This window comes from Chenopodium album, chromosome 16, assembly GCF_948465745.1.
Source record: "Chenopodium album chromosome 16, dcCheAlbu1.1, whole genome shotgun sequence".
NCBI classification, from domain to species: domain Eukaryota; kingdom Viridiplantae; phylum Streptophyta; class Magnoliopsida; order Caryophyllales; family Amaranthaceae; genus Chenopodium; species Chenopodium album.
The window spans coordinates 38019944-38047839 of record NC_137849.1 but is presented as its reverse complement, the minus strand read 5'-3'; the positions used below and the strand labels follow the sequence as shown (position 1 = coordinate 38047839).

The window sequence follows — 27896 nt, the reverse complement described above, 5'->3', positions numbered from 1 at the left end:
TATTAAATTATTGGAATCTATAAAGGGCAAACAACTTTTAAAAAAACGGAGAGAATTGCTAAAATATCGTTTTTCGCTTTGTTAATTATCTTTTGCTTAATAATTACTTCCTTCGTCCTAAAATAATTGAGACACTTAGTTTTTTATATCAACTTTGATCATCTTTTATCGTTATTATATAAAATAAAGTTTTAATAAAACTTGGCATTCTAATAATATACGTTAAGATTAATCCAACAACTTATTTATCAACATTTTTTTATGCAAAAAAAAAAAAAAAAAAAAAAAAAAAAAAAATGAAAGAAAAAAAGTCAAAGTTGATTAAAAAAAGTCAAGTAGTGTACCAATTATTGTGGGATGAAGGATTATGTTGTTAGCTATATTATTCTTATCAAAAACTATAGCTATTTTAACATAGAATCTGTTCTATTCACCTTATTTTCACTTATTTCAATTCTAATAAGTTCAGATAAGTTCATCCAGGAAAAATAAGTTCAGATAATTTCAGTTCATAAAAAAAATAAGTTCTGATAAGGGTTACCCAAGTTCAAATCACAACTAAAATAAGTTTTAATAAGTTCAGATAAGTTCAATTAAGTTCTAATAAATTTATATAAGTGAAAATCAGGTGGCTAGAACACACCCTTAACCCATCTAGTGTTGACTCGACTCAAAATTGAACTGAATTGATCGTATTCAACCAGAGCATCATCTACCAAAGTCCCAAAATATACTCAAAAAGTATACCGAAAATATACTCAACATATACTCTAAGATTACCCAAAATATACCCAATTTGATTTTCCATGAAATTGAATTTGTTAGGAAATTCTAAAAAGTGTTTGATTAATCAAGGGAGTGGAAATTCCCATGGGAAGTTCCACCCTAGGTAATTTAGTTCCTCCATTTTGTGGGAAGTGAAAATTCCTAAGAATTTCTACTTCCCATAAATTTGTCAACCAAATACCATGAAAAAATTTCAAGTCTTAGGAATTTCAATTTCCTATATTTTATTTTGTCAACCAAACAAAACCGAAATCTAATTAGACTAACCCAAATTACCCAAATGGTCAAATATAGAATCGACACAAAAGACCTGATATAATTCATGTAAACTCAATCCCAACAATCTAATTATCACCTCTACGAAACAAACACCATTAAGTATCCCCCACAGAGAAAAAGACGGCGGTGCAATAATTAACAGAAGAAGATCAATGATTAGACAAAGGACAAGATGCACAGAAACACAAGTTGATCTTGCAAAATTGACTTAGATTATTACAACCATATATTTTAATACTCGTACAACCATTAGATGAGTAGAAATACAATTAAACACTTTTTTTTTTTTTTTTTTTAAGAAATACAATTAAACACTTTGATTAAAATAAACAAAATAAAAACAAGAAAGAAGAGTGAGATTTGACAAAAAAGTGATTCTAGCCACGCAATTCGAACGTGTCTTCCTCTTTCTCTCTCCACTCAAAACCCAACCAACATTCAGCATTCAGCATCAATATAGTGCGCCATCTGCTGATGCATCCCTCAACCCCACTGACAACATCTTATTGAAATTCTCAATTTCTGTTTAAAAATCCAGTCTTTTTACATTAGTTTTTGCTGATTTTCTCTGTTTCAGACACCCATTTTTGTAAGTTTTTCTCTTTTTCACCCTTTTCTTTTCTTTTTATTGAAAGTGATTTTTAATTGTTAGTTTTGATGATGAGTTTATAGCGATTGATTGGTTGTTTGGTTAATTGTTTATTAATTCAGCATTTATTCTTTTGATGTTCTTGTTTTTCTTGTTCTGTTCTGAGTAGTGTTCTGCTTGGTTTAATTGGGTTTTCATCATTATTTAAAAATTGAAGGTGTTTGAAATCCTAGAAATTATAATTCATGATATTTGTGATAAGAAGAAATATCTACTGTATTTGATTAATTGGGATTTTAGTATGTATACAAAGTCTGGCTTAATCAAACGAGTAATTTTTAAATTTATGGTAGATGAGGAGTTTCGGCCTTTTGGGGATTGGAAAGGGGTGCAAAAGTTGGATAGGTTTATATTGGCTAGATAATTTTGTGGGATGCTGTTTGGGCAGTAGATTAGTGTTGTCAAACAGTTGTTCAGGTTGTGTGTTTGGGACGAGTCATGCCGGGTCAATTACATGGCTTGTCATATTGGGTAATCTTAGTTCGAGTTAGTTTTTGATACTCCCTCCGTCCCTATTTGTTTGCCCCATTGCCAAAATATGGGTCAAACTTAAATAACTTTGAGCATAAATTCCTGTTGTTCTACTAAAGGAAATATTGTTTGATTCGTTTCATTATAAATTTACTTATTATCAACTTTTTATAATTTTTATGCATATGAAAATTGAGATATAAACTTTTTTAACACTTGTCTTGGAAACCGCGTAATGTCAAATGGGGCAAAAATAAAGGGATAAAGGGAGTAACTCTATATAAGTATAGGCTGTATAGCATAAATTGGATTGACCCGCATACATTGCCCACTTGGAGCTACAGTGATAGCAAGAATAGTTCTTCTACTACTTGAATGCCTGAATCCCATAAATGGGGTCGGCTACAAAACCAACATGAGGACTCCCCATGATGGGTTACTACTTCCCTTGAGTAAACACTTAAAGTAGGATAAGAGGTAGAGCTGAGATGATATGGGAAGCTGTGAAGGTGAATCAATCTGAGATGTGTAGGTGTTTGGCTGTTTTTCTGTGTTTGATATGATGACTTCAGTGTTCAGTAACAATAATGACAGCTCGTCTAAGCTATATGATATCCATGTGTTTAATCCTTATGAGTTTCCATCTGCATTCTAGAACTGACATTAGCCGATGCATTATACCTTTGCTTGGATAAGGTCTCTAAGATATTATGATGACATTGAATTTGGTAATGCTTATGGTTGGCCTGTTTTCTGTGTTCGATACGATGACTTCAATGTTTTCTAAGAATATTGACAGTTTATCTAAGCTATATAATATCCATAAGTTGCATAAGTTTGATTTTTCACGAGTTTTTGTTCTCACTTTTGAACTGATAATAGCTTATGCATCATACCTATTTTTGGATTAGGTTTTTAGGATTTTGTGGTGACTTTGAATTTAAATATCTTTTGTTTAGTGATGCTATTGCCAATTTATTGCAGTGAGTCAAGTGGCTGTTTTGGAAGGTGTGGTAACTAAGAGAGCCATTGTTGGACAAAATTTTCTTTTTCAACTGGTATCTCAGGACTCAGGAGTCACAATAGGGGTAGCCATGTTAATCATTTATATATTGAGAGAGTAGTCTTCACAAGGTCAAATTTGGCTGACATGGCTTTTCTTGTTTTGCAGGGTCAAGGATTGTAGTTGTACTGTGAAGGTGTACAATGTAAGTTGGTGCAGGATTAGGGAGAGTTCAACGGTGAAGTCAGGACTCCACCCTCATCTTGTGCAATTAGGTATGGTCATGTTCCTAGCCATATTAGCTGTGTGCAATTTGTAGTGCTATCTATACATCATGTGATATAATAATGGATGAATTGTTGAACCAGGTAGCTGCCACCCGTGGAAAGTCTCTTGAATTTTTGTTGAAGACAATAAAATGGCTGGGCCATATTTTGATCCTGAATATGAGAACTTAAGCATCAGAATAAATCCTCCCAGGTTCCTATCTAGTCTGTGCTTTCTTATGAAGCTCTGTATTGTACATGTTATTCACATCTGCCTCTAACATGCCTGTTTTTCAGGGTATCTGTCGATAACACCAGTTGCCGTGATTGCACCCTAGTTAAGGTCAGAATCTCATCTTCTGAATTTCAGAACAAAAGTTGCCCTTTCTCACACCCTCTCCCTCATGTATGGATGATCATGTCATATACTGCTTTCTGACAATATATGTAGAGCTAATATGTTAAAAAAAAAAAAAAAATTGTTTTGTTACAGGTTGATAGCATGAATAAACCAGGGATACTTTTGGAAGTTGTGCAAATCTTAACTGATCTTGATCTCCTCATCACCAAAGCTTACATTTCCTCTGATGGTGGATGGTTTATGGATGGTGAGTTTTCTTTAGTAAAGTATTTCTGGTATTATTGATCTAATAACATCTGAACCTATTTTTGATACTATCAACTACAAAGTATATCGTATATGGATTAAAGTTGACAAGAGCTGTTCTCTTAGTCATATGCTTATTTTTGGGGTTTTACTCATCTTAAATGTATATTATTGCTTTTACTGACTCACAATGTTGGATTATTTTTCCCTTGTGAAATACAGTCTTCCATGTTACTGATCAAAACGGGAAGAAGCTTACAGACAGCAAGACCATAGATTATATTGAAAAGGTATGCCTATCTGATGTAAGAATACGGACAGCAAGACCATAGTTTTGTTTTTTTACAAAATACAGTACCATGTAAGAAGTTTCTGATGCATCATTAGGTAACTAATTAATTTTTGTACCCCATCTTGCAATAGGCTTTGGGACCCAAGGGCCAAGCAGCTGATTGGATAAAGAGTAGGCCAGGAAAAAGAGTTGGACTACACTCTGTTGGTAATCACACTGCTGTCGAGCTGATAGGCAGGGATCGTCCAGGGCTCTTGTCAGAGATCTTTGCGGTGCTAGCTGACCTCCACTTCAACATAGCTGCTGCTGAAGTTTGGACCCACAACACAAGAATAGCTTGCGTCCTTTATGTCAATGATGATACTACCTATCTTGCTGTAGATGACCTCAGCAGATTATCTCTGATGGAAGAACAGCTCAAGAACATTCTTGGTGGCACCCACGATGATGAACATGTGGCTCACACCAGTTTCTCCATGGGTTTTACCCATGTTGACCGTCGTCTTCATCAGATGATGTTCGCTGACAGGGATTATGAAAGTGCTGACACACCGAATATTGTGGAATATCCTTCTCCTCTCAAGCCTAAAATTTTTGTTGAACATTGTGAGGAGAAAGGGTACTCAGTGGTTACACTGAAGTGCAAGGATCGACCAAAGCTTATGTTTGATATTGTCTGCACACTTACAGATATGCAGTATGTTGTTTTCCATGCAACCATCTCCTCTGATGGCCCATATGCATCACAGGTATCAGATCATTCTCCTCGCCAAATTTGTGGGATTTTTTGTACTGTTTTCTTGCATTGACTTAGCTTTTGCCTATGCTTCCGTTATATACGTAGATACCATGCTAAAATTATATCATCTGGTAGATTGGAGAGTGGAGAAATTAAGCATCATCACAGTGGAAATCTCAAGTTACAAAAGAATTTTACTACATTTTAAATTTTCTTATCATATTTATGGTTTAAATTACAATTTTTGACAGACAAGTGTATCGTCCAAAATATTAACAGATATTCTGTTATATTTTCCAGGAAGTTCGAGATGCACATTGTTCAACTAAGGCCTTTCTGTTTCTTAGTTATAATAAGTGTTGGAAGTTTAATACTTCCACCTCGGTCTTCATTTAGGTTGAAAATATTTTTACCCCCCAATTTAATTTCTAAATGTATGCATGGCATTACATTTCATGTGTTTAGCATATGCATAAAAAAGCTCAAAGATCCTCATGATGGTTTGCTTTTTATCCTTTTCTAATGAAAAAAAATCCTCAGTCACCAAAATTTATTTGTACCGCAACATTAAATTTGCTGATGAACAAGAGTTGCAGGAGTACTACATTCGACATATGGATGGCTGTACACTTGACATGGAAATGGAGAAGGAAAGGGTTATCAAATGCCTTGAAGCTGCCATTCAACGGAGAATAAGTGAGGTAAGTACTGTCTTAAAACTTTCTTTCTTTTGCCTTCAATGTTTTATGGTAGGAAGTTCTAGTTGAAAATATGATTTTTTCAGTCATTGGTACCACTTACCGAACTGAACAAGTTGGTTTTCTACTGACTTGTAATGCTTAGATTGTTTACTGACCCTTGAGCTTTTTATGTTTAGACGAAACAAAAATTTGGGGGTGGGATATTATTTTTCAAATTATCGACTGTATGAAATTTTAGGAGATGTGAAAACTTACAATGGAATGGAAGAACTAAGTGAGTATATAATCAAATGACTTTGGGTTTAGGCATTATAAGCATATCTTGAAAGCAAGCAATACTTGTCATATTATATGACTTTGTAACAAACAGCGCTATTTTGTGGAATTTGGAATTTATCTGATGCTTATGAAACAGGGTCTAAGCCTAGAACTCTGTGCAAAGGATCGAGTTGGCTTACTATCGGAAGTGACAAGGATTCTTCGAGAACATGGACTGACAGTAATGAGAGCAGGTGTGTCCACTGTAGGAGAGAAGGCAAAGAATGTGTTCTATGTGAGGGATTCTTCAGGGAATCCAGTAGATGTGAAAACAATCGAAGCACTCCGAAAAGAGATTGGGCTTACCATGATGCTTAATGTGAAGAAAGCCCCAGCTAGCTCCAGGGAACCTGCGGAAGCTAAAGGATGGGCCAAAACCAGCTTCTTCTTTGGTGGTCTGCTGGAGAAGTTCATGCCGTGAATATGATGCATGCCGAACATATACTGTGGCATATGTATGTAACATTTTGGTGTATAGACTAATAAAAGTGTCACCAAAGAAAGCCTCTAATTGTCATCAGAACTGTGAATCTTATGATTAATTTTAGGTGGTAGATATGTAGGATGAGAAATATTATTAGGACAGCATAAAGTTCAATATGAAATAGGGCCAAAATTTCTTGCTCTTCATAGAGCTGGTGACTTATGCAGTTAGGTCATAAATTTGGTTTAATGTTGATGTAAGCTGTTTCCAAAGTACACCTAAAATTATATAAAGCCACAAGGAAATTAAATGTATAATGAATTAACGACTCAAATCAAATCTAGTTTTGTGCAGTGTGAGATCTTGACTTTTCCTTAGGCTTTGCTATGTTGGAAAATTGAGTTTAGCGAAAAATAAGTTCAAATAAGGGCTTGTTTGGAATCATTTTTTGTTTTCAGTTTTCTGTTTTTCTGAAAACTAAAAACCAAAAACAGGAAACAAGAAAAAGGTGTTTCCACTTTTTTGTTGTCAGTTTTCAAAATTATTATGATTTTAATAAGTTTAAATAGTTTTTGATTCATTATGTGACATATATCATACACTTTTATACAACAAAAAACCAAAAAACGGAAAACCACAACAATGCCAAACGAACCCTTAATTTTGTAAAATAAAAGGCTACTCCATAAGATATTAATTATGACTTCTCATGAGAGTTGTAACTATGTACAAATGGAATGCAGAGTTCTAGAAAGTCAATTGAGGGTTCAATTAGGGGTAAGAAGTTTGTATACACGAAATTTGTTTCCTTATTTGAAAAAAAATATAGTGTAATATTAAAATTTTTGAATAAGCCAGGTAAATTGAGCTAACTTTAAATCAAGAATGCTAGAAGGTTGAGATGTGACGAAGTTAGCATCTACTCTGTAACAATAACCATATAGAGAATGGAGTTTGCGTCTTGGTTTGGCTTCTAATTAAGACGTATTACACACACTAGTATCTTGACACAAAAATGTTTATTTTATAAATATTTTGAGGTCAGAGTATATATTAAGCATGTTGAAGGAAGGGAAAATCATAAAATGAACATTATACGTTATTATGTGCAATTGTAAAAGATGCGGTATTGCCAAATCAGTGTGATCTGGAATATGATAATCTCAGGTGTTGATGTTCCTACATATATTGCTTCAACATGCCTGTCTTTGACTTTGAGAATCAAGAGTTTTCGAAAAAGCAAGCAAACATCTCGTTGTCAATTAAAGCTTGTTAGCTAAAATACTAGTTCATAATAATCATAATTATTTTAATGGAACTTGTATATAATACGGAGTATAAATTTAACAATACGAGTAAATGGAGCTCTTCCACCTCCTAACACATTAACATTACATTAGACTCTCCTCGGTCCTTTATAGTTGTATTTTCACTTCTACGCTGGTCAATGTATAATTTTAATCACTAATATATTAATTTTTAAGATTTTTTTTTTTATTATTATTATTATTTTTTTTTTTTATGTTTTTCAAACTCAACTTAGAGCCTGTTTTGAATTACTGAACTAAGATGAACTGAACTGAATTATTTATGAGAGAAGGAAATTATGGACTGAACTGAACTGAACTGAACATGATTGAAATTAAGCTGAACAGAACAGACTCTTAGAGTAATACTACCTTTGTTTCAAACCTTATACTTTGTATCAATTAGTCTCAAGCATGCATGCCTTTAGTTGTGAATTGAATCTATTAGACCACATTACTTGCTTCTCCATATTTAACAAAGATAGTTACTTTATAAAAAAAATAATAAATAAAAAAAATAATAAATAAAAAAATTTTAAAAAAAAAAATTAAAAACCTTTTAACATACGGAGTACATGGTGGTAATTCTTTTTTAAAGGGTAAAAGAGCAACTCTAACGGTAAGCGAAATTAGCAAATTAGTTTACTTGATATGTCACATAAAATTTTAAGCGAATCTCTTTTGTAACTAGTTTGTGTTCCAATGGTTAGCTACTAACTTGCGATTCAAATGAGCCTTAATATCTTAATTAGTTTTCCAAGATTAATTTTATTAATATATCAACCCCTCTTTTTAGCAAATTTTTTCTCAAGTAAATTAGCTTGGCCAAGTTAATATGCTTGACCAAGGTTTAATTTTTAGCTCCAATGATCAAACTAACATTTAGGAAATTTTCTAAATTGCAAGTAATTCCCTAGTTACAACAATTCAAGATTGAAAATTCTATAGTAAATGACTCATACTGCTATGTACCACTAAAGCAACGTACCGCAATGTATCCTAATAAATTTAATTAAATATACTCTCTCCGTTTCAATTTGTTAGTCCCATATACTACTTTTGGCGTTTAAAAAAGATATGTCCATATTGAATGTATTCTACTTTTAACTTAGTTTTTATTTCCTATTTTATACATATTAAATTCTGATTGGTTTATAATTAATTGATTGTGAATTGATGACATGACTCTAAATAAAGAAATTATTCCCTTGAATTATGCAATTATGTTTGACGGTTTCCTAAAAGATCAAAACAATTTAAATAAGACAAAACTATTTATGAATTGTTTTTGACTTAAATGTTAGATTCCAAATATTCTTGTTTTCTTATTTTATGTAATTGATTCCATATGGGACTATCATATTGAAACCGAGGGAGTATTATTTATTTTTTGCATTTTTTAAACACAAGTTGACTTTAGCTAAGATGGTGAATTACATTATCACTTTGATTAGTGGTTTAACGATCAAATTTTTGTGCTCACCATATTTTTTTTTCCCCTTCTCATATTTTGTTAAAATTTATATTTATTTCACATCATATAACCTCTTTAGATTACTCGTTGGACTACTTTATATTTAAAAATACTTATCAATTTTGAATCCTTCGCAATTTTTAGATTCATTTTTTTTCCTTCTAGACTACAAAAAAAAAAAAAAAAAGGTTCACATACTTGTCTGATTTATTTTGTATCATACTCCCTCTGTCCCCATTTGATTGACACTTTTGTCATTTTAGGTGTCCCTAAATGTTTGTCACATTTCACATTTTCATAATTATTAAAATACATAAAAAGACTTCTATACCCTCATTTTTTGTCCTTATTAAGTCATCTTCCTATTTTACCCCAACATTTGCCAAAAAAAATGTGTCAACTTTGAACTAATTTAATGTTTTACACTCTTGAATCTATCAAATTATGTTTTCCATGTACTTTAATTATTTTTTAATTGAAAATGTTTTTTTTTCATGCACTTTTATTACTTTATTAATTGAAAATTTTATTTTCCCATATACTTTCATTACTTGACATTCTCCACTTTAATTCTCGTGATTTTCTTTCAAAAGTGACAAACAAAAGGGGACGGAGGGAGTACAATATATTTAGATTATTTGTAGGACTATTTTATATACAAAAATACTTATCAATATTGAATCCTTCTCATTTTATCAGATCCACCAAACTTATAATTACTCATTCCGGTAAACTCAATTTTATTAACTCTATGTCATATAATTTACAAAATATGAATAAAAAGGAAAATAATTTGAGGCCAGGTAAAGCATTTTCTTAAGAGAAAGTATTGTGTCAGTCCGGACAAACAAAATACTTCGTCAGTTCAGACTGACAAAATGCATATTTTTGATATCCTCAATTAGCAGGATGATATCCTCTATTGGTTGGATGATATCCTCTACTAACTGGATGATATCCATTATTAGCTAGATGATATCCTTTATTGGCTGGATGATATCCTTTATTGGCTGGATGATATCTTCTACAGGCTAGATGATATCCTCTATTAGTTGGATGATATCCTCTATTGGCTGGATGATATCCTTTTATTGTCTATATGATGATATTCTTTATTGGCGGGATGATATTTCTACTAGCTGGATGATATCCTCTGATCTATTGGCTATATGATATCAAGGCCAGAAGATATCATAGCCAATAGAGGATATCATCCAGCCATGATATCATATAGGCAATAGAGGATATCATCCAGCTAATAAAGGATATCATAGGCACAATCATAAATGATATCATATAGCCAATAGAGGATATCATCCAACAATAATATCATATAGCTAATAGAGGATATCATCTAGCCAATGGAGGATATGTATAACTTTTTTGATGATATGTATAATTTGTTTGATAACATGTATAAAACAATGGCAGAATCTCCATTGAAGATCTCGTACTAAGGTCATGGGTATAACATAACTTGCTCATTTCTCAACAAAAATACATGTTTTTGTTATCAAAATGCTCACAATTCAACATACAATCATATGGACAATCAATTTCAACAATTATACATCACATAAGAAAGCCCTAATTCTACTTTTTGGGCATTTTTTCGAAAAATTCGAGAATTTCAAGCAATTAAAATTTCTCTCTTTCGCTATGGATTAACTCGCTCCTCTCCTTCGTCGTAACCACCACCAACTTGTCATCGGGTGGAAACTTGTTCATCACAAGAAGATGACGATGATATGTTGCTATTATCTTCTCTGATTGACGAAATAAGGGTGCGGCGCACCCAATACTTTGTGTTTCCTCAATTGTGTAAATACTTTTCTATTTACGTTTAGCATGGTTTTCAATGCATAATGTTGACCATTTAAATTACTAAAAATAATAAAAAGTTGATGAAAACTATCACTTCCGTCCTAGACTAGCTAACTTGTTGAACTTTTTTTTCACTCTTTATATATGCAACTGTAACTATTTTTTTTATTAACGTAATTAAGACACATTTTTTTTATGAGATGTGTTGTTACATAGATAGTGATATAAAGTTTCATAATATGACTTTTTTTTTTTAATTTATATTAATGTTTAACTACATAAAAATAAAGTCAAAATAATGCACTACATGTGCGAAGTTTTATTGTGTTAATTACTAAATTGTTTTAGAAAATGGTGTTTTTTTGTTCCTTATATTGAAAAATCGGTGGAAAACTCTACAATAAATTCTACTATTCTATTTTTTTAATGGCCCTTTATGATTCCATTAATACCAACTCAATCAATTCAATCAAATTTACTCGTATATATAAACAGTTAATTGTAACTATCTATTCTCAACCTGTCAATATAATTAGAGAATAATAATCTTCTTAACAATAATGTTGACCATTAAAATTACTAAAAATAACAGAAAGTTGATAAAACTATTACTTTCGTCCTAGACTAGCTAATTAACTTGTTGATTTTTTTCCCCCCTCTTTATATATGTAGTTGTAACTATTTTTTTTATTATTAACGTAAGTAGGTGTAGGGAATATTTCAAGCATCCCACACTTGAGCCCCACTGTGATCATACACTTAAGCATGGTGGCATCCAAAGGGAAGGAAGCTAGAGTAAAAGAGTCGCCAACAAGTTTTAGGAACTTGTAAACCGTTCACAGGGTGAAGGTTACACCCCTTAACGATTCAGGAAATCGTTAACTCCAATAGGTCTGGAACCATGACTGGAAGTTCGGGGATGAAGGTACAAATCCAACCTAAAAGAGATTGAACCTGCCCTAAATAGGCCTCTACTTTATTCTTCTCATATTCATGTGCGCTTTCTGACTAACATGCAATCAATAGGTTTACCCTAAACCTGTTTATCTATGTTGGTTGAATATTAATGCACAAATAAAACTATTATTGGCGATCACTTGAATTATAATCATATTAGCCTAAACAAGATTATTAATTATCTTATTAAGCGTGATTACAAGTACAAATTCCCTTTAAACTTGCAAGAGAGGGCGTGATCAAGCAATAACATAACAATATATATCAAGCAACATAATAACAATCATCATCATAATCAATCTCAATAAAGCATAATATTAATAGCAAGATCCTAGGAATGATACTAACAAGATTAATAACAAATCCTAGCATGTCACTAAACATTAAAAATCAAAGCTTTATCCTTAACATGACACTAGCATGCTATTAGAAAGAAATAGGAAGCATCATACTAATATACATGATATTAGAAATATTAGTTAACCCTAAACATGATACTAGGAAACAATATAACATCCTAACATGAAACTAGGAATCAACAAAATAATTTAAGCATGATTTCTATATCAATAAAACCATTAAAGTACTTAATTCGATGCCTCGTACCTCTTTCTAATAACAAAATACACACGTTAGTAACTTCAAGGAAAATATTAAAACTGTAAATCTAATCAAAGAATTGTAATAAGGTTTGGGACCAAACCCTCAGAAATTATCAACCTTTCACGTCTAGGGCGAAGGCAACTTCGAACTTGGCTAGGTGTGTCTAGAACTTGTGAATGAGGAATTTTGTAAGAGGGAAGGTTTAGAAAAAGAATAGAGAGAGAATAGACAGAGATGATTGTTGTGAATGATTGATGATTATTGATTGTTGATTGTTGATTGAAAACAAAGGAGATGCGACCCCTATTTATAGGAAAAATAGCACGGAAACAAATCAAGTCCTATTCGGAATAAAACTAGAATCTGTCGCCAGGAAACAAACATCAGCGCCAGGCGACAAGCTTAGCGCCAGGCGATAGACTTTGTCGTTCGGCGCTAATTAAAAGATAAAACGCGCTTTTGTACGGAATCCTCTTCTTAATATGATTATGTAGCAAATTCCGCGTAAAGCAGATTAAAATCATATTTGTGCCAAATCACATATTTTATTCAAAATAAAACTCTTTAAAATATAAATATCAATCCTAATCTCATTAGAATTAAAAAGAACCTTCTAAATATTCTAGAAGGTTAAAATCAATCCTAATAAATTTAGAAATAATAATTAATAGGCCCTCCTCTAGATCATTGGGCCACATATAAAAATCATTTCGAGCCCAATTTAATATAATCCATAACTTCGTCATTATTCATCGGAATTGGGCTTATAATATATCATTGAAAAGCTCTTTTCAAACCCAATACAATTACACTATTATTGGACCCTTATCATGGACCAAACCAAATTGGACTGGCTATTTTTCATAAATAGAGTAACAGAAGAAATATATTCAAAAACAGAAAGAGAAATATTTTAAGAAAAACATCCACATCACTAGACTTTTCACACTTTCACTTTGTTCGATAATTATTGACGTGAAAAATATTCATCACTGGGTTTGGTTTTGGGGAGACACATTTGGGTGTCTACAATAGGACATATTTATTTGAGATGTGTTGTTACATAGATATTGATATAAAGAGACCTGTTGTTTGAGATAAGAAGTATGTTTAGTTGTATAAAACAGACCTATCATATCAGCTAACGGGTCTCCTTGTTCTTTATTTCTTTAAAAATAAATAAATAAAAATTATATTTCTGCAGTTTGCATTTAAATTACTAAGTATGTTTTGTTTTTATGCTCTATACAAATTGGGCAGAATTGATTAGGGGTGGGCAAAACAACCGTAACAGTTTACCGTAACCGTTAATCGGTATAACCGGCTCGTTTAAACTGTTAATTTACCGAGCCGTTTAAATTAAACGGATACGAATAACGTTTACAGTTACAATTTTAAGCAAACAATTAACCGATGGTTGACCGTTAAAATAAATATGCATGTTTTAATTTATTTTTTAGGGAAATATATAAAGAATAAATGATGCAATTTGATCTTCTAGGTTTCTAGTCTGCCAATATGCCATGGTCTCAATTTGAAGATACTATTTTAATATGTATAATATCATTAGATTGTATGTCTTGTTATGCTTTAAAATAACTTACTTGTAGTAGTAAAATTTTTGTAATGTATTTGGTTTATCGAAGTGTATTCTTAATTGGAACATTTTTATTGTTTATTTGAAGTTTGAATTAAAATACAATATTGATTTTAAATTTATTAAACGGGTAGCGATGAACCTGTAACTGTACCGTTAAGGAACGGTTAACCAGTAACGATTAACCGTTCCTTAACGGTACGGATACGGTTCACATTTTTGAGTAACCGATATAACGGTTTACCGTACCGTTAAGGCTAAACGCTACGGTTAACCTATTGTGCATAGCCCTAGAATTGATGAGCTAAATTATAGTTCAAGAAAATAACACAAAATAGCAATGAGCTTAATTAAAATTGATGAGATAAGAAAATTAAAAATAAGTCAACCGTCGTAAAATTCCAACAAAAAAAATGTTTGAATTTATTGAAATTTAAATTTACAATTACATCAATAAGACTTGAGTACTCCATTTGCTACCTCCTTGGCTCCTTGTTTGGGAGTTTTGTGTTTTGTGATGACATCAAGTAGACCTGACAAAAACACGGAACTACAAAATTATATTTTCTTTCAGCAAATCAAACTCTAGTGTACTGTAGCTTACATGTCCATTTAGAAGAATGCAAGTGCAGATTCTTCCTTTACTCCGCAATGGTAAGTAAGATGGTCGATCAAATTTGTAAATTGTAATTGATATGTAATTACTCACGGAAATTAAAAAAAGTTTTTACCCAGATTTTATATACACTAATAAAATTAAATCAGGAATTACAGAAATTTAAATAACATCAACAATTCATATAAAAGCTAAAGAAGAATTACGAGGGAGAATAAGAATATTACTCGACAAATGCATGCCGAGATTAGGGTTAGTTTTTTTTTTTTTTAAACCAAGATTAGGGTTACGTTTTAGATTAACGAAAGGAGAGATTAATATTGAAAAAAACTAGTAAATTACCTTAATTGAATCTTCAAATTAAAGATGTTGAATAATAACGTTGTTCCCAAATTACAATTTTCTTCAAGCTTTAATTATAATGAATGAAAATAAACGAAGAAGGTAGGTAGAATGAAAGAACAGAGGACATTAGAAACTGAAAAAACCTACGTGAGAAAAATAAAATAAAAGGGCTTAAGTTTTTTTTTTTTTTTTTTTTTTTTTTTTTTTTTTTTTTACCTCTATATATAATTTAATAATACATAGCAGTACATAGCATTTATAATATATAGCGGTACTTGTCATGCGCGGTAGACTCTCCCATTGAATATGCATAATTAGCTCAATTATTAGCATGAGGAAGGGTTCGTAATAATTTGCTCATACTTTATGATTCCATCATTTAATTAACCTAACAAAAGGAATAAACTTTCAAATTCCATCCAATCAAAACAAGTCTAAAATATTGAGAAATAAATTTTAAAAAAAATAAAAATAAAAAAATAAAAAAAAAACCGTGAGATCAATTCTTTGATACCATGGATTGATGGTATAACTAAATTCATTATTTCATCATGTCATCAATTATTAATTCCACGAACATTGACTAGGTGTCCAATAATTTAATTTAGTGTCCCTCCATAAATTTTAGTGGATGAAATTATTGGAGATTAAATTAAAAATAAAATCATATCATAACATATAAGATTACGTGCAATTGCATGTATGAAGACGATAATCAATGATGGGTTCATTGTTGTACATAATGTACATAAAATCTTTGGTCATATTATTTTATTTTTAGTTTTGTGATTTATCTTTTTTAATGTGAAAAAACTACTCGTACAATAATTGACGTAAAGATAAGGCAAGGTGTAAATTTGCCAAATTTCCAAATTTAGAATGTTAATTTAAATAAAACCTTTCTATAAAAGGAATAGATAATTGCGTGACTAATTTTTCTTTGTGGGGATTTATTATCTTCTTTATAATATAGGTAGCTATTTGATGGTTGATCTATCATAGATATAGGGCGTGTTCGGCAAAATATAGCTGTGAAGTTAGCTGTTAGTTGTGTAGCTAGCTTTTAGCTGTCAACAAGCTGTAGCTGTGAAGATAGATAATTTAGGTATGAATATTCAGTAAAGTAGCTGTCAACTAGCTGTTACATATAAAAATCAATATTTTATATTTAAAACTATAGATTAAATTTTCAACAGTTAGCTCAAAAGCTACCTCTACTTTCAAAAGCTAATATTTCTAACTTTTCATAAAAGTTACCTCCACCACTAAAAGCTACCCTAACCACTACTTTGCCAAACACTCACATTTTTTATTAAGTAGTGGTTTGACCAAGTCAAACCACTAAAAACTACATAAAAGCTACTCAAACGCTAGCACCGAACACGCCCATAGTATAGTGTTTCATAATAATCGGAAACCTTTATAAGTAAATTAAGCAATTATGGCTTTTTGTTTAATTATTTTGGTTTGGTGCTTGAAGATCAATGAGTCATAAACTCATAATTGATTGGGTTAATTAGTGCATGCATTTAGAGAGTTAAACCAATACTAGTGGAGTAGTAAACAACTAAAAATACCCATACAGACAACAACAAAAAAAAAAAAAAAAAAAAAAAAAAAACTGATTTTGACACATCTCTTTGTGAGAAGAGCATTGTAAACTATGATCTCCAGATAAGTGTACCAAAACACATTTTTAGTTTGTTAAATCATTTTTGCGTATAGCAGTATTGTATTGGATTCATATACGGGGCTCATTTGCACACCAAAAAAAATATATGAGGTTCATTTTGATCTATTTAAAAAATAAATGTCCGGTTTAAGCTAACAACGGTTTCCTTGACCGTCGAAAGAAATTGTTTTTTTGTTGTGTGTGCAGCAATACTTGTGATGAAAATGGCTTATGTAACACCCCTAATTTACAAATTAAAAATAAACAATAAATAAAGGAAAAATAGACAACCTTTGAATAAAATAACGAAAGCATACACCTAAATAGGGGTGAAAGAAACTCGGTGTAAAACCGAACCGAATAAGAAATTTGGTTCGGTTTTTTTGGGAGGTGGTTCAGTTTCGGTGTAAAAAAAAAATTCGATTTTCGGTTCGGTTTCAGTTTGAGAAAATGAAAAACCGAACAAAACTGAACCAAACCGAATTAGCGGCCCAACCCTAAATAACCCCTGGCCCAACTAACACTAAATTACCCTAGGTATATAAAGCAAAAAAAGAAAACCCTAATTAGCCTCTCTCACTCTCAGACCCTCAATTTCTCAATCTCTCTCTCACTCCTCCTGTCTCAGTGTCTCAGTCCTCTCCTGTCTCCCCTCCGAGCTCCGACCACCGTCTAGTACACCAGTCGACAATCGACCACTGTTCAGTACTTCAGTCCACTGACAACTTTCTCTCTCTCCTGTCTCCTCCTACAATCCTACTCTTATTAAGCAGTTAAGGTATGCAATTTGCGATTTTAATTTGCTTAAATCGTTGCTCTGCTACTGCAATTATTTTCACTTGCAATTATTTTTTAGCAATTATTTTTGAGTTAGTCGATTTTGATAAACAAGTTAGGCTTGCCTTTGCTTGGAATTAGACTATAATTTAACTGCTCAATTTTAGTTAGTCGATTTTAGTTTGTGCAACTTGCTGTCATTATACTTGGAATATGACTATAATTTACAGTGTCATTATACTTGGAATTAGACTGTCTGCTCAATTGCTCTATTTCTCTGCTACTGCACGTTCAATTTATCTGCTACTGCATGTTCAATTGCTCTACTGAACTGCTCTGCTAGACTGTTTCTGCTTAACTGCTCTACTACTGCTTAACTGCTCTGCTACTGCTTAAATGCTTAATTACTCTGCTTAAATGCTGAATTGCTACTGCTTTATTGCTCTGCTACAGTGTTACCTGCTTTGTTACTGTTGTGCTAGTCTGCTTTGTTGGCTACTTGGCTTGTTGCTAGTCTTCTTAATTGCTTACTGCTACTGTTTTTTATGTCCTAGGCCAATGGCAAACAATCCTGACCAGCCTGAATTCGAACATGAGATTGACCAAGTCTCTAGTAAGAAAAAAAAGGTGCAAAAAGGAAGAGGATGAAAGAGCGGTCTGAAGTTTGGGAGCATTTTGTTAAAGAAGATTTACCTTCTGGAAGGCAGGCAACTTGCAAGTATTGTGGGATGAGCTACAAGTATGGGGCAAAGAAAAACGGCACTAGTGTGTTATGAGCTCATATTAACCGATGTCGTAAGTATCCCTTTAACACCCCTAAAGATTCAAAACAAAGTATGCTTTCATTCAAAAGTGCTAAAGTACCAAGTGCTGCTGGTGGTACTAGTGGGTTGACATACCACAAATTTGATGCTGGTAGTATTAGAAAAGCTTTGTCGTATATGGTAATTGTTGATGAACTTCCATTTAAGTTTGTTGAAGGTATAGGTTTTAGACACTTTTGTGGTGTAATGGAACCTAGATTTAATGTTCCTTCTCGAATTACCGTAGCCAAAGATTGTTTTGAAACTTATTTAACTGAGAAACGAAAGCTGAAAAATGTGTTAAAGAAATGTAATTCAAGAGTTTCTTTAACCACTGATACATGGACCTCTGTACAACAAATCAATTACATGTGCTTGACTGTCCACTTTATTAATAATGACTGGAAATTACACAAAAGAATTCTGAATTTTTGTCCTATTTCTAGTCATAAGGGTGATGATATTGGCAAAGAAATTGAAAAATGTTTGCTTGATTGGGGGCTTGAAAAAGTCATGTGTTTATAACTGTTGATAATGCTAGCTCAAATGATACTGCAATTGGGTGTATGAGAAGGAAAATGAATGGATGGAAAACTGGGGTTCTTAAGGGTCGTTTCATTCACATGCGTTGTGTTGCACACATTGTCAATTTGGTTGTTTTTGATGGGTTGAAATGTGTTAATGAGTCAGTTCAACGTGTTAGGCATGCTGTTAGGTTTATCAAACAATCTCATGTTAGGTTGCAAAGGTTTAAAAAATGTGTCGTAGATGAAAAAATCAACACAAAAAAGGGATTGTGCCTTGATGTGCCCACTAGGTGGAACTCCACCTATTTGATGTTGAATGCTGCTATTGAACTTGAGGATGTTTTTGAGAGGTATTCTGAGGAAGACCCTCACTATGTAATTGAGTTGAATGAGAGGGATGGTAAGGGTAGCCCTGATGTTGATGATTGGAACAATGTGAGAAGATTTTCTGAATTTTTGCAAGCCTTTTATGATTTGACCATGCATGTCTCTATCTCTTAATGTGTCACTTCGAATTTGTTTTTTCATGAATTGGTGAGTGTTGCTATACTTTTGAAAGATTTGGAGTCAAGTGATGATCCGGATATGTGTCTTATGGCTTGTAGAATGAAAGATAAATATGAAAAGTATTGCGGTGATCTAGAAAAAATAAACCTCTTGATTTTTATTGTCGTTGTCCTTGGTCCTCGTTATAAGCTTGATTATGTTAAGTGGATGATAACTGAAATTTATGATTCTATTGTTGCATCAAAGATGGTTACTAATGTGAAAGAAGCTTTGAATGCTTTGTATGAGGAGTATCGTGTTTCTTCATATGGTGATGGGAATAAGGTGGAAGTGTCTTCAAGCAGTGACGATAAAATTCCATTGTCTCCAAACATAAGAAGATTGAGGTCTTGAAGAATAAGTATAAGAAACACAAGTGTGAGAGAGATGGAGATGCAAAAATAGAGTTAGACAAATATTTGGAGGAGGATACGGCGGAAGATATTGATGATTTTGACATTTTAAGGCGGTGGAAGTTCAATTGTTCAAGGTTTCCTACTGTTGCTAGAATTGCTCGTGATGTTCTTGTTGTCCCTGAGAGTGCATTCAGCACTGGTGGCAGGGTTCTAGATCAGTTTAGGAGCTCATTAACTCCTCGAGTAGTGGAAGGTCTTGTTTGTGCTCAAAATTGGTTACGTGCTTCAACATTTCCAAGTATTGAAGAATGTTTAGAGGAAATTGAGCATCTTGAAGAAGGTAATATATAAGAACATTTAATCAAATGTTAATTATTTTTCATTATGTATATATATTTATTTTGGTTTCTTATGTTATGAATTTATTGAATTATGATAGACTTGAAGAATGTGGCAATTGGTGATGCTGATATTGATGAAGTGGTCGAAATACTTGAGTGAATTTGGCTCACTTGCTCTGTGCTTCTACTGCTTTGTTGTTCTACTGTTCTGCTTTGCTGTTCTGCTGCTACTGCTGACTGCTGGATCTACTGCCTGCTGTTTTTTCTGCCTGTTGTTTCTTCTGCCTACTGAGTGCTGACTGTTCTAAGTGCTGACTGCTGTTCTTGAGTTCTTCCATTCTGCTGCAGACTGCAGTGCTGTTGTTGATCATGTTATGTTGAAAACTTTGTTCAATTCTATATTTCTGTTAAAACTTGTTTAATTTAAGTTTGTATGGATTGATTGGTTTGATTTTGATACTTTGTGTCTTTGTTAGTTTGTTGTTAAAACTTAAAACTTAAGTTTGTATGAATTGGTTTGGTTTATTTTGTATGAATTGGATTGGTTTAGTTTGGTTTTGTTTTGTTAAGTTGCACTGCAGTACTGTTGTGTTGGTGTGTTGATGAATGAGGCCCAAAAAATTGCAGATTATTGCCCCAAATAAATGAGGCAAAAAAAAAAAAAAACAGTTTGGTTCGGTTTTAATTATGAAACCGAAATAAATATGGTTTGGTTTGGTTCGGTTTCTAAAGTAAAGTGGTACGGTGTGGTTTCTAAATTCCAGAAACCGAATTAAAGTGGTTCGGTTTCGATTTGGGCAAAAAACCAAACCGAAAACCGAACTTTCACCCCTACACCTAAATCGGAGGTATTACCGCCACACTCAACAACCTGTTAAAGTGTTAAGGCTTACAAAATCCCAACTGTACAACTCATAAACTAGGTGAGCTATTTATACAACTTTACAAACTCGTTATAGCATACTAATCGAAACACTTGAGCTCCTTTTAGCTACGATCACTTGTTAAACCTGCTTAGAAAATATTGACTGCTCACCATTAAGGACAAATTTCAAAATAGATCGTCGCAGGACCACCATAAGAAAAAGACATGGCCGCAAACACAAATAACACAACAAAACAACACACAAACGTCAGAAAAAAGCTGAGTAATCACTACATATCAGAATACAAAGAATAATATAATAATTAACATTACTAGATAAATTAAACAATGTAGTTCGAAACTACATTACACATTGTAATCTAGAAATAACCTTTGTCAACTCAACCTCGAATATCAATACGAACTTTTACTCAATTAACTCATCTATCCCATAAGTGTGTCATATTCTTTGTTCTATACCTAGCCTTGGACATGGGTAATTCGAATAACAAACCAACAAGTATAAAAACTTGAATACTCTCAATAACCAGAAAAACACCTTAAACCAGACCACGTACAAGCGAAATCCCACTGTAGGGGACCATAGAAAAATAATAAAGATTGTACCTCATTCTTAACTCGTGATTATCATCTCCTTATCAACATGCCAAGGACTAAGGTCTATAACACCGAGCCTTAAACCAAGAACAAAATAATAGTTCTCAACCTTTTGATCTCATACATCAATCAAATAACCATTCACAGGTTAATAAACAATATCTCAATGGTGGCACGTGTTCCCAAATAACATAACAATTCGATTCATATAATATCTCAACTCTTGTAGGGCAATAATACTTGTAACCCAAATATAATCAATTCTCAACCCAATATTATATTAGTAACCCTAAACCTGGATAAAACAATACTCCCTATAACAAATACATTAAAAACTCTAGAAAAATAACACAATCAATCAATACCACAAAAATAATACGGCAATTAAAATCATATTATACTACACACTAATCAGGTATATATATAAATCATGATCATATATAATTCGCAAATTATAAAATTTGCACATAACAATATGGAATACAATTAATATATACTAACGATTTATAATCAAACAAATCCAAAAATTAATTAAGGTCGTCTGATTACCTTCGGAAACACTAAAGTACGTATACACGAGCTTAGTTGCCGAAAATAATAATGCTGGTGTAAGAAAATACAAATCATCCATTCAACTCCAATCAAAGAAAAGGGACGGCATGCTTAGTAACTATAATCTTATTGTTTTTAAGAGATGAAGAATGAATTGATGAATAATTAATAATCTTTGCCGACCTCGTCAAACTCATGCGTATATAAATAAGACCCCCTTTTTTTTTAAAACAAGCAGTAAACTTTATTAGGGTTTAAGATAAATTATACTAGTATATGATTAAAATAAAACAGTCTGTTTAAGTTAAAATAAGATTCATAAAACTAAGATACTCGAAATTGAGCTCGAAATCAGCAAAAAAATAACGTAAGTGCTTTGTTTTGCGTAACAAAAATATATTGATTTGTGGGCAACCATTTTTTGTTGTAAAAATGAGGCACTTACATTATTTTTTTTTACTAATTCCGATCTCAATTCGGATCCTTAAAGGCTAAAATGGCCCCTAAAACCTTAACCGAATATTTTTCAACACGCAAACTGATGAAAAAGTTAAATTGGACTGCAATTTACAATTTATAAGAATTTTTGGGCTGTAATTTGCAATTTTTTTTTTTAAATGACTGCAATTTGTAAAATACTAACTTTAATGGCTGCAATTTACAAATTTTCCTCATTATTTTGCTAACAAAAACAAGATTAAGGTTTGACCTCATAATTGTGTATTTCGTGTATTTAACCTTTTCCAAGCGAGAGTGCCGGAATTGGTATATGTATATGTACATTTCCCATTCGGCCATTTGTAAGACATTTTATTTTATTTTATTTAATATGTGATCTCGTTCATATTAGCAAATGTAGTCATGTAGGTGTAATTAAATTACGTTTAAAATACTTAAATAAAATCCGCAAGTAATGTCTTCTGTATTTTTTAAATTAATATCTGTGATGAAATAGCTATCATCATCTTTCCCTTGTCAAAACAAAAAACCTACATCCCTTAATTAGGTATCGAGCATATTGGTCAAGTTGCACAAGAAAGATTGCTAAGATAGACACTTCTTCTAATAACTGTTTATGGCATGTTGTCATACGAAAAAAAGGAAAAGATAAGGTGCAGCAGGCCATATCATGCGCCAGAGGTTATCCGAATTTTTTTGTTAGGGGTTATCTGAGTTTTTTAGTTAGGGGTTACTTGAGTTAATCGGTCAGGGATTACTTGAGTTACTCGGTCGGGGGGTTACTTGAGTTAATTGGTCAGGGGTTACTTGAGTTACTTGGTCAGGGGTTACTTGAAGGGTTCGGATAAGGGTTTACTCAAGGGGTTCACTCAGTCAGGGTTTACTCGAGTTTCTCAGTCAGGGGTTACTCGAGTTTCTCAGTCAGACCACATTCAAAAAATTATGACTCGAGTAACCCCTGACCAAGAAACTCGAGTAACCCCTGACCGAAAAACTCGAGTAACCCGAGTAACCCCTGACCGAAAAACTCGAGTAACCTTGACCGAGAAACTCAAGTAACCCCAGAAACTTGAGTAACCCCACACCGAGAAACTCAAGTAACCCCTGAACGAAAAACTCAAGTAACCCCTGCTGCACGGTACAACAGGCCGCATATAAAAATTTGTGAAGAAAGAAAATCAAAATCAGTTATTTTTCTTTTATTTTTATTATTTTTAAAAAATTTAGGCGCCAAGAAAAATAATATTAAATGTAGGGTAATGTTATACATAGTGCTTAGGGCTACATATACTCATTAAAAACGCTCTTGGAAATAGTATAAAATTAGGAATTCATGACAAAAACACGTGTAGATTAGTGTAATTAGTGTGTTTTTGTCATGATTTTCTAAATTTATACAATTTTCAAGAGTGTTTTTAATACTTATATGTAGCCCTTAGGGTTATGTATAACATGCTGAAAAATTCATATTATTATGGTCCCATATATACTAATTAATATGTACAAAATTTGATATAAATGTCTTTTATTTTTTTGGTAACATAGAATTTGAGACTCTGTACTCATTATCATAGCAAGTTACTCTGTAAAGTACGGAGTACTTTTTATCTGTTGTGTCAAAAAAAAAAAAAAAAAAAAAGAGGGGGGGGGGGGGGGGGGGGGGGTTGATCTGGAGAAAGACATGCACATTAGTGTAAATGAAATTCAAGTCTAGCTTTTCAATGTATATTCAAAACTAATAATGAATAAAACTCATTTAAAACATGGAGTCGTGCTGTTTTACAAAGAGTCATGGTGTTAATACTTAAGACTTTGTAATTTCTTTAAAGACTACTAGCTCCATCGTTAGACCCATTTTTGACTTTAAGGGGCATATGCCCAATTCATACTAAATGCTGGATTAATAATAATGCTTAATATTAAAACTCCGTATTAGACAATTTAAACCTGTAATAGGTGACGAAGTCAAACAAGGATCAACAAAAAGTCAAAATTAATGCAATGCTAGTTTTTAAAGGTTTTCAAACAAGGATGAGCACCAAAAGGGAAGAACTAGTCATAATTGTCATTCAAAATAAGAAGGATGAACTGCATGGAAATCCAAGACCTCTATAAAAGCAGAACGAAGCACCATAAACAAAGTCCCGTCAAAAAAAAAAAAGCACCATAAACAAAGACATCAAATGAACTCTTTCTACATTCGCTTTAGCTTTCCTTAGTTCTTAGCGTTCTAGACACGATAGCCTAGATAGCCATAGCATTACTACGCTATATGTAATTTATGGGCACAGTTGTATCTATGCGGTGCTTTGATAATCATAATTACTCACACACTATGACACTAGTATGACCTCTAACTCAAAAGTCGGTATTTTTAAGGGTAATATTATTATCCTTCGCAAGGGTGTCATTGACTTGCTTGTTTGCATTTTCGCACCAACATCTATTATTTTATATTCGATTTACTAAACTGAAATTAATTTTGAACTTAAATTATTTTTACAGAATTGAAATTAATTTTACTGAACTGAAATTATTTTTGGTGAACTGAAATTATTTTTACTGAATCTCTATTATATTTCTGCTTTACATTTAATGAACTGAAATTATTTTTGCTGAACTGAACTTATTTTTGCTGAACTGAAATTATTTTTACTGAATTGAAATTAATTTTACTAAATATTTTTTTTTTAAGGTGAAGTGAATAGGGCCTTACTTTCCTTTTCACGCTCCTCATTCAATTTTTATCCAAGTCATTTTTCTTTTTTGTTTCATCCTATTGCTTTCATACCAATAGTTAGTACTTCCTTCGTTTTTTTTATAGTTGCAACAGTTTGACTTTTACACTATTCATGTGTTTCACTTTGACGATTTATACATAAATAAAAAATATAGTCATGTGGGATCTTGTTAGATTCGTCTCGATTTGTACAATTTTAATATCTAAAATTAATAATTCTTACATATTGGTAATCAAAGATATTAACGATTCAAAACATGCACCGGCAAACGTGAAAAGAGAAGTGTTGCAACTATTAAAAAAAACAGAGAAAGTACATTTTTACTTCTTTACCATCTTATGATTATGATAAATTCGAGAGAAAATATAATTGTTTGGCTTAGCTTCTCATTAATCATGGCACCAAATATATATATTAGTTAAACTCTTCCTTAACATAGAATCAAAAGATATCCTAGAATATTAGGAAATTAACTAAAATACAAAAGATAATATTAGGAGATAAATATCTTCACAAAATATATTATACGATATATCTCATTACCCCCCCCCCTCAAGTTGGAGCATGGGGATCCGAAATGCCCAACTTGGAAAGAAGATGGTCAAATTGTGATTTGCCGAGAGCTTTGGTAAAAATATCAGCTAGCTGTGCCATGATAGAAACATGAGAAGGAGAAATCAAGCCGTCATTAATTGCATCCCGAACAAAGTGACAGTCAACCTCAATGTGCTTCGTTCGTTCATGGAAATCTGGGTTCTTTGCGATGTGTAAAGCTGGCTCACTATTACAAAACAATTTGATGGCCTTTGGATGCTAAACACCCAAGCTTAACAACAAGGCTTTTAGCCACTTGAGCTCAAAAGTAACACCCGACACGAACCTGTATTCAGCCTCAGTCGAGGAAAGAGAAACGGTTGGCTATTTCTTCATTTTCCAAGATATTGGAGATTTTCCAAGAAACACAAGCCAACCAGATAGAGAACACCGAGTGAGAGGACAAGCAACCCAATCAGAGTCACACCACCGTGCAGAGTCAAGTCACAATCAGAGCTCAAAAGTATACCTTGTCCCGAAGTGCCTTTTAAATATCGTACCACCCTCAAAGCGGCATCCCAATGTTCACTACATGGTTCTTGCATAAAGAAAGACAATATGTGGACCGAATATGCTAGAGCAAGACGAGTTACCGCAAGATATATCAAGCGCCCTACTAGTCTGCGATAAGACTCCAGATTAGATAGAAGAGCGCCACTAGCCATACCAAGTTTGTGGTTTTGCTCTATCGAAAAACCACTAGGCTTTGCATCCAACAATCCTGCCTCAGAAATGATATCCAACGTATATTTACGTTGACATAGAAACAAACTTGCAGAGCTATGAGCAACGCCAATGCCCAAAAAATATTTCAAAGGACCAATGTCCTTCATCTTGAAACAATCATTGTGATAAACTTTAAAAACGGTAAGAGCTGCAGAATCATTCCCAGAAATAATGAGATCATCAACATAAACTAAGACTTTGGTTTGAACATTAGTCTTAGTATATGTAAATAGTGAATAATAAGAGTAATATTGTAGAAAATCGTACTATTTTAAAGCCGTAGTAAGTTTTGCAAACCAACATCAGAAAGCCTGTTTCAAGCCGTACGAAGACTTGCACAATTTGCAAACCAAATTAGGATCTGAGCTTTCAAACCCGGGTGGAAGTTTCATGTAAACCTCCTCACTTAAGTCACCATGTAAAAAGGCGTTGCGAACATCCATCTGATGTAGCTCCCAATTTTTAAAGGCTGCAATAGCAAGAACAGTGCGAACTGTTGTCATTTTGGCCACCAGAGCGAATGTCTCATCATAGTCAATGCCTGGTTTTTGATGATTGCCAAACACAACCAAGCGAGATTTGAGGCGTTCTACCTCTCCATTAGACAAAAATTTGGTCTTGTAGACCCATTGACCGCCTAGAGCTCTCTTGCTAGGAGGAAGGCGCTCTAAGGTCCATGTCCCATTATCTTCCAGAGCCCGAATTTCTTCTTTCATAGACTGTCGCTACCCATTCGTCATAGTTGTCACCTTTGAGGCGAGTTGGTGTGATAAAATCCCCAGGTCGGTCTTAAGGACCAAGGAAATAGGGAGAATTTGATTCGATTTTGGTAGGTGGTGGCGGCGGTGGTGGTGTATCATCGCCGGCCATGGTGGTAAAAAAATAAAATAAAATAATCAACCTGCTCTTGATACCATGATAAATTAGAGAAAAAATATAATTGTTTGGCTTAGCTTCTCATTAATCATGGCACCAAATATATACTAGTTACACCCTTCCTTAACTTAGAATAAAAAGATTTCCTAAAATATTAGGAAGTTAACTAGAATACAAAAGATAAT

At 32.8% G+C, this 27896-nt stretch overlaps 1 protein-coding gene across 1 annotated transcript; it reads left to right on the top strand.

Annotated features, from left to right (window-relative positions):
- The first annotated feature begins 1395 nt into the window (after positions 1-1395).
- Positions 1396-6716, top strand: LOC145586459 (ACT domain-containing protein ACR3-like). Its single transcript, XM_081643301.1, has 10 exons — positions 1396-1654; positions 3170-3273; positions 3357-3463; positions 3557-3668; positions 3752-3797; positions 3948-4062; positions 4284-4351; positions 4485-5102; positions 5689-5793; positions 6209-6716. The coding sequence occupies exons 4-10, from the start codon at positions 3607-3609 to the stop codon at positions 6530-6532; spliced, it is 1338 nt and encodes a 445-aa protein (XP_081499427.1). The 5' UTR covers positions 1396-1654; positions 3170-3273; positions 3357-3463; positions 3557-3606; the 3' UTR covers positions 6533-6716.
- Positions 6717-27896: the final 21180 nt, after the last annotated feature.

Bases quoted from the DNA above. Each gene is read 5' to 3' on its own strand.
- LOC145586459 (XM_081643301.1), top strand. From the start codon at position 3,607: ATGGCTGGGCCATATTTTGATCCTGAATATGAGAACTTAAGCATCAGA. The intron at 3,798-3,947 runs GTCAGAATCTCA...GTTTTGTTACAG, and splicing joins GTGATTGCACCCTAGTTAAG to GTTGATAGCATGAATAAACC. The intron at 4,352-4,484 runs GTATGCCTATCT...ATCTTGCAATAG, and splicing joins CCATAGATTATATTGAAAAG to GCTTTGGGACCCAAGGGCCA.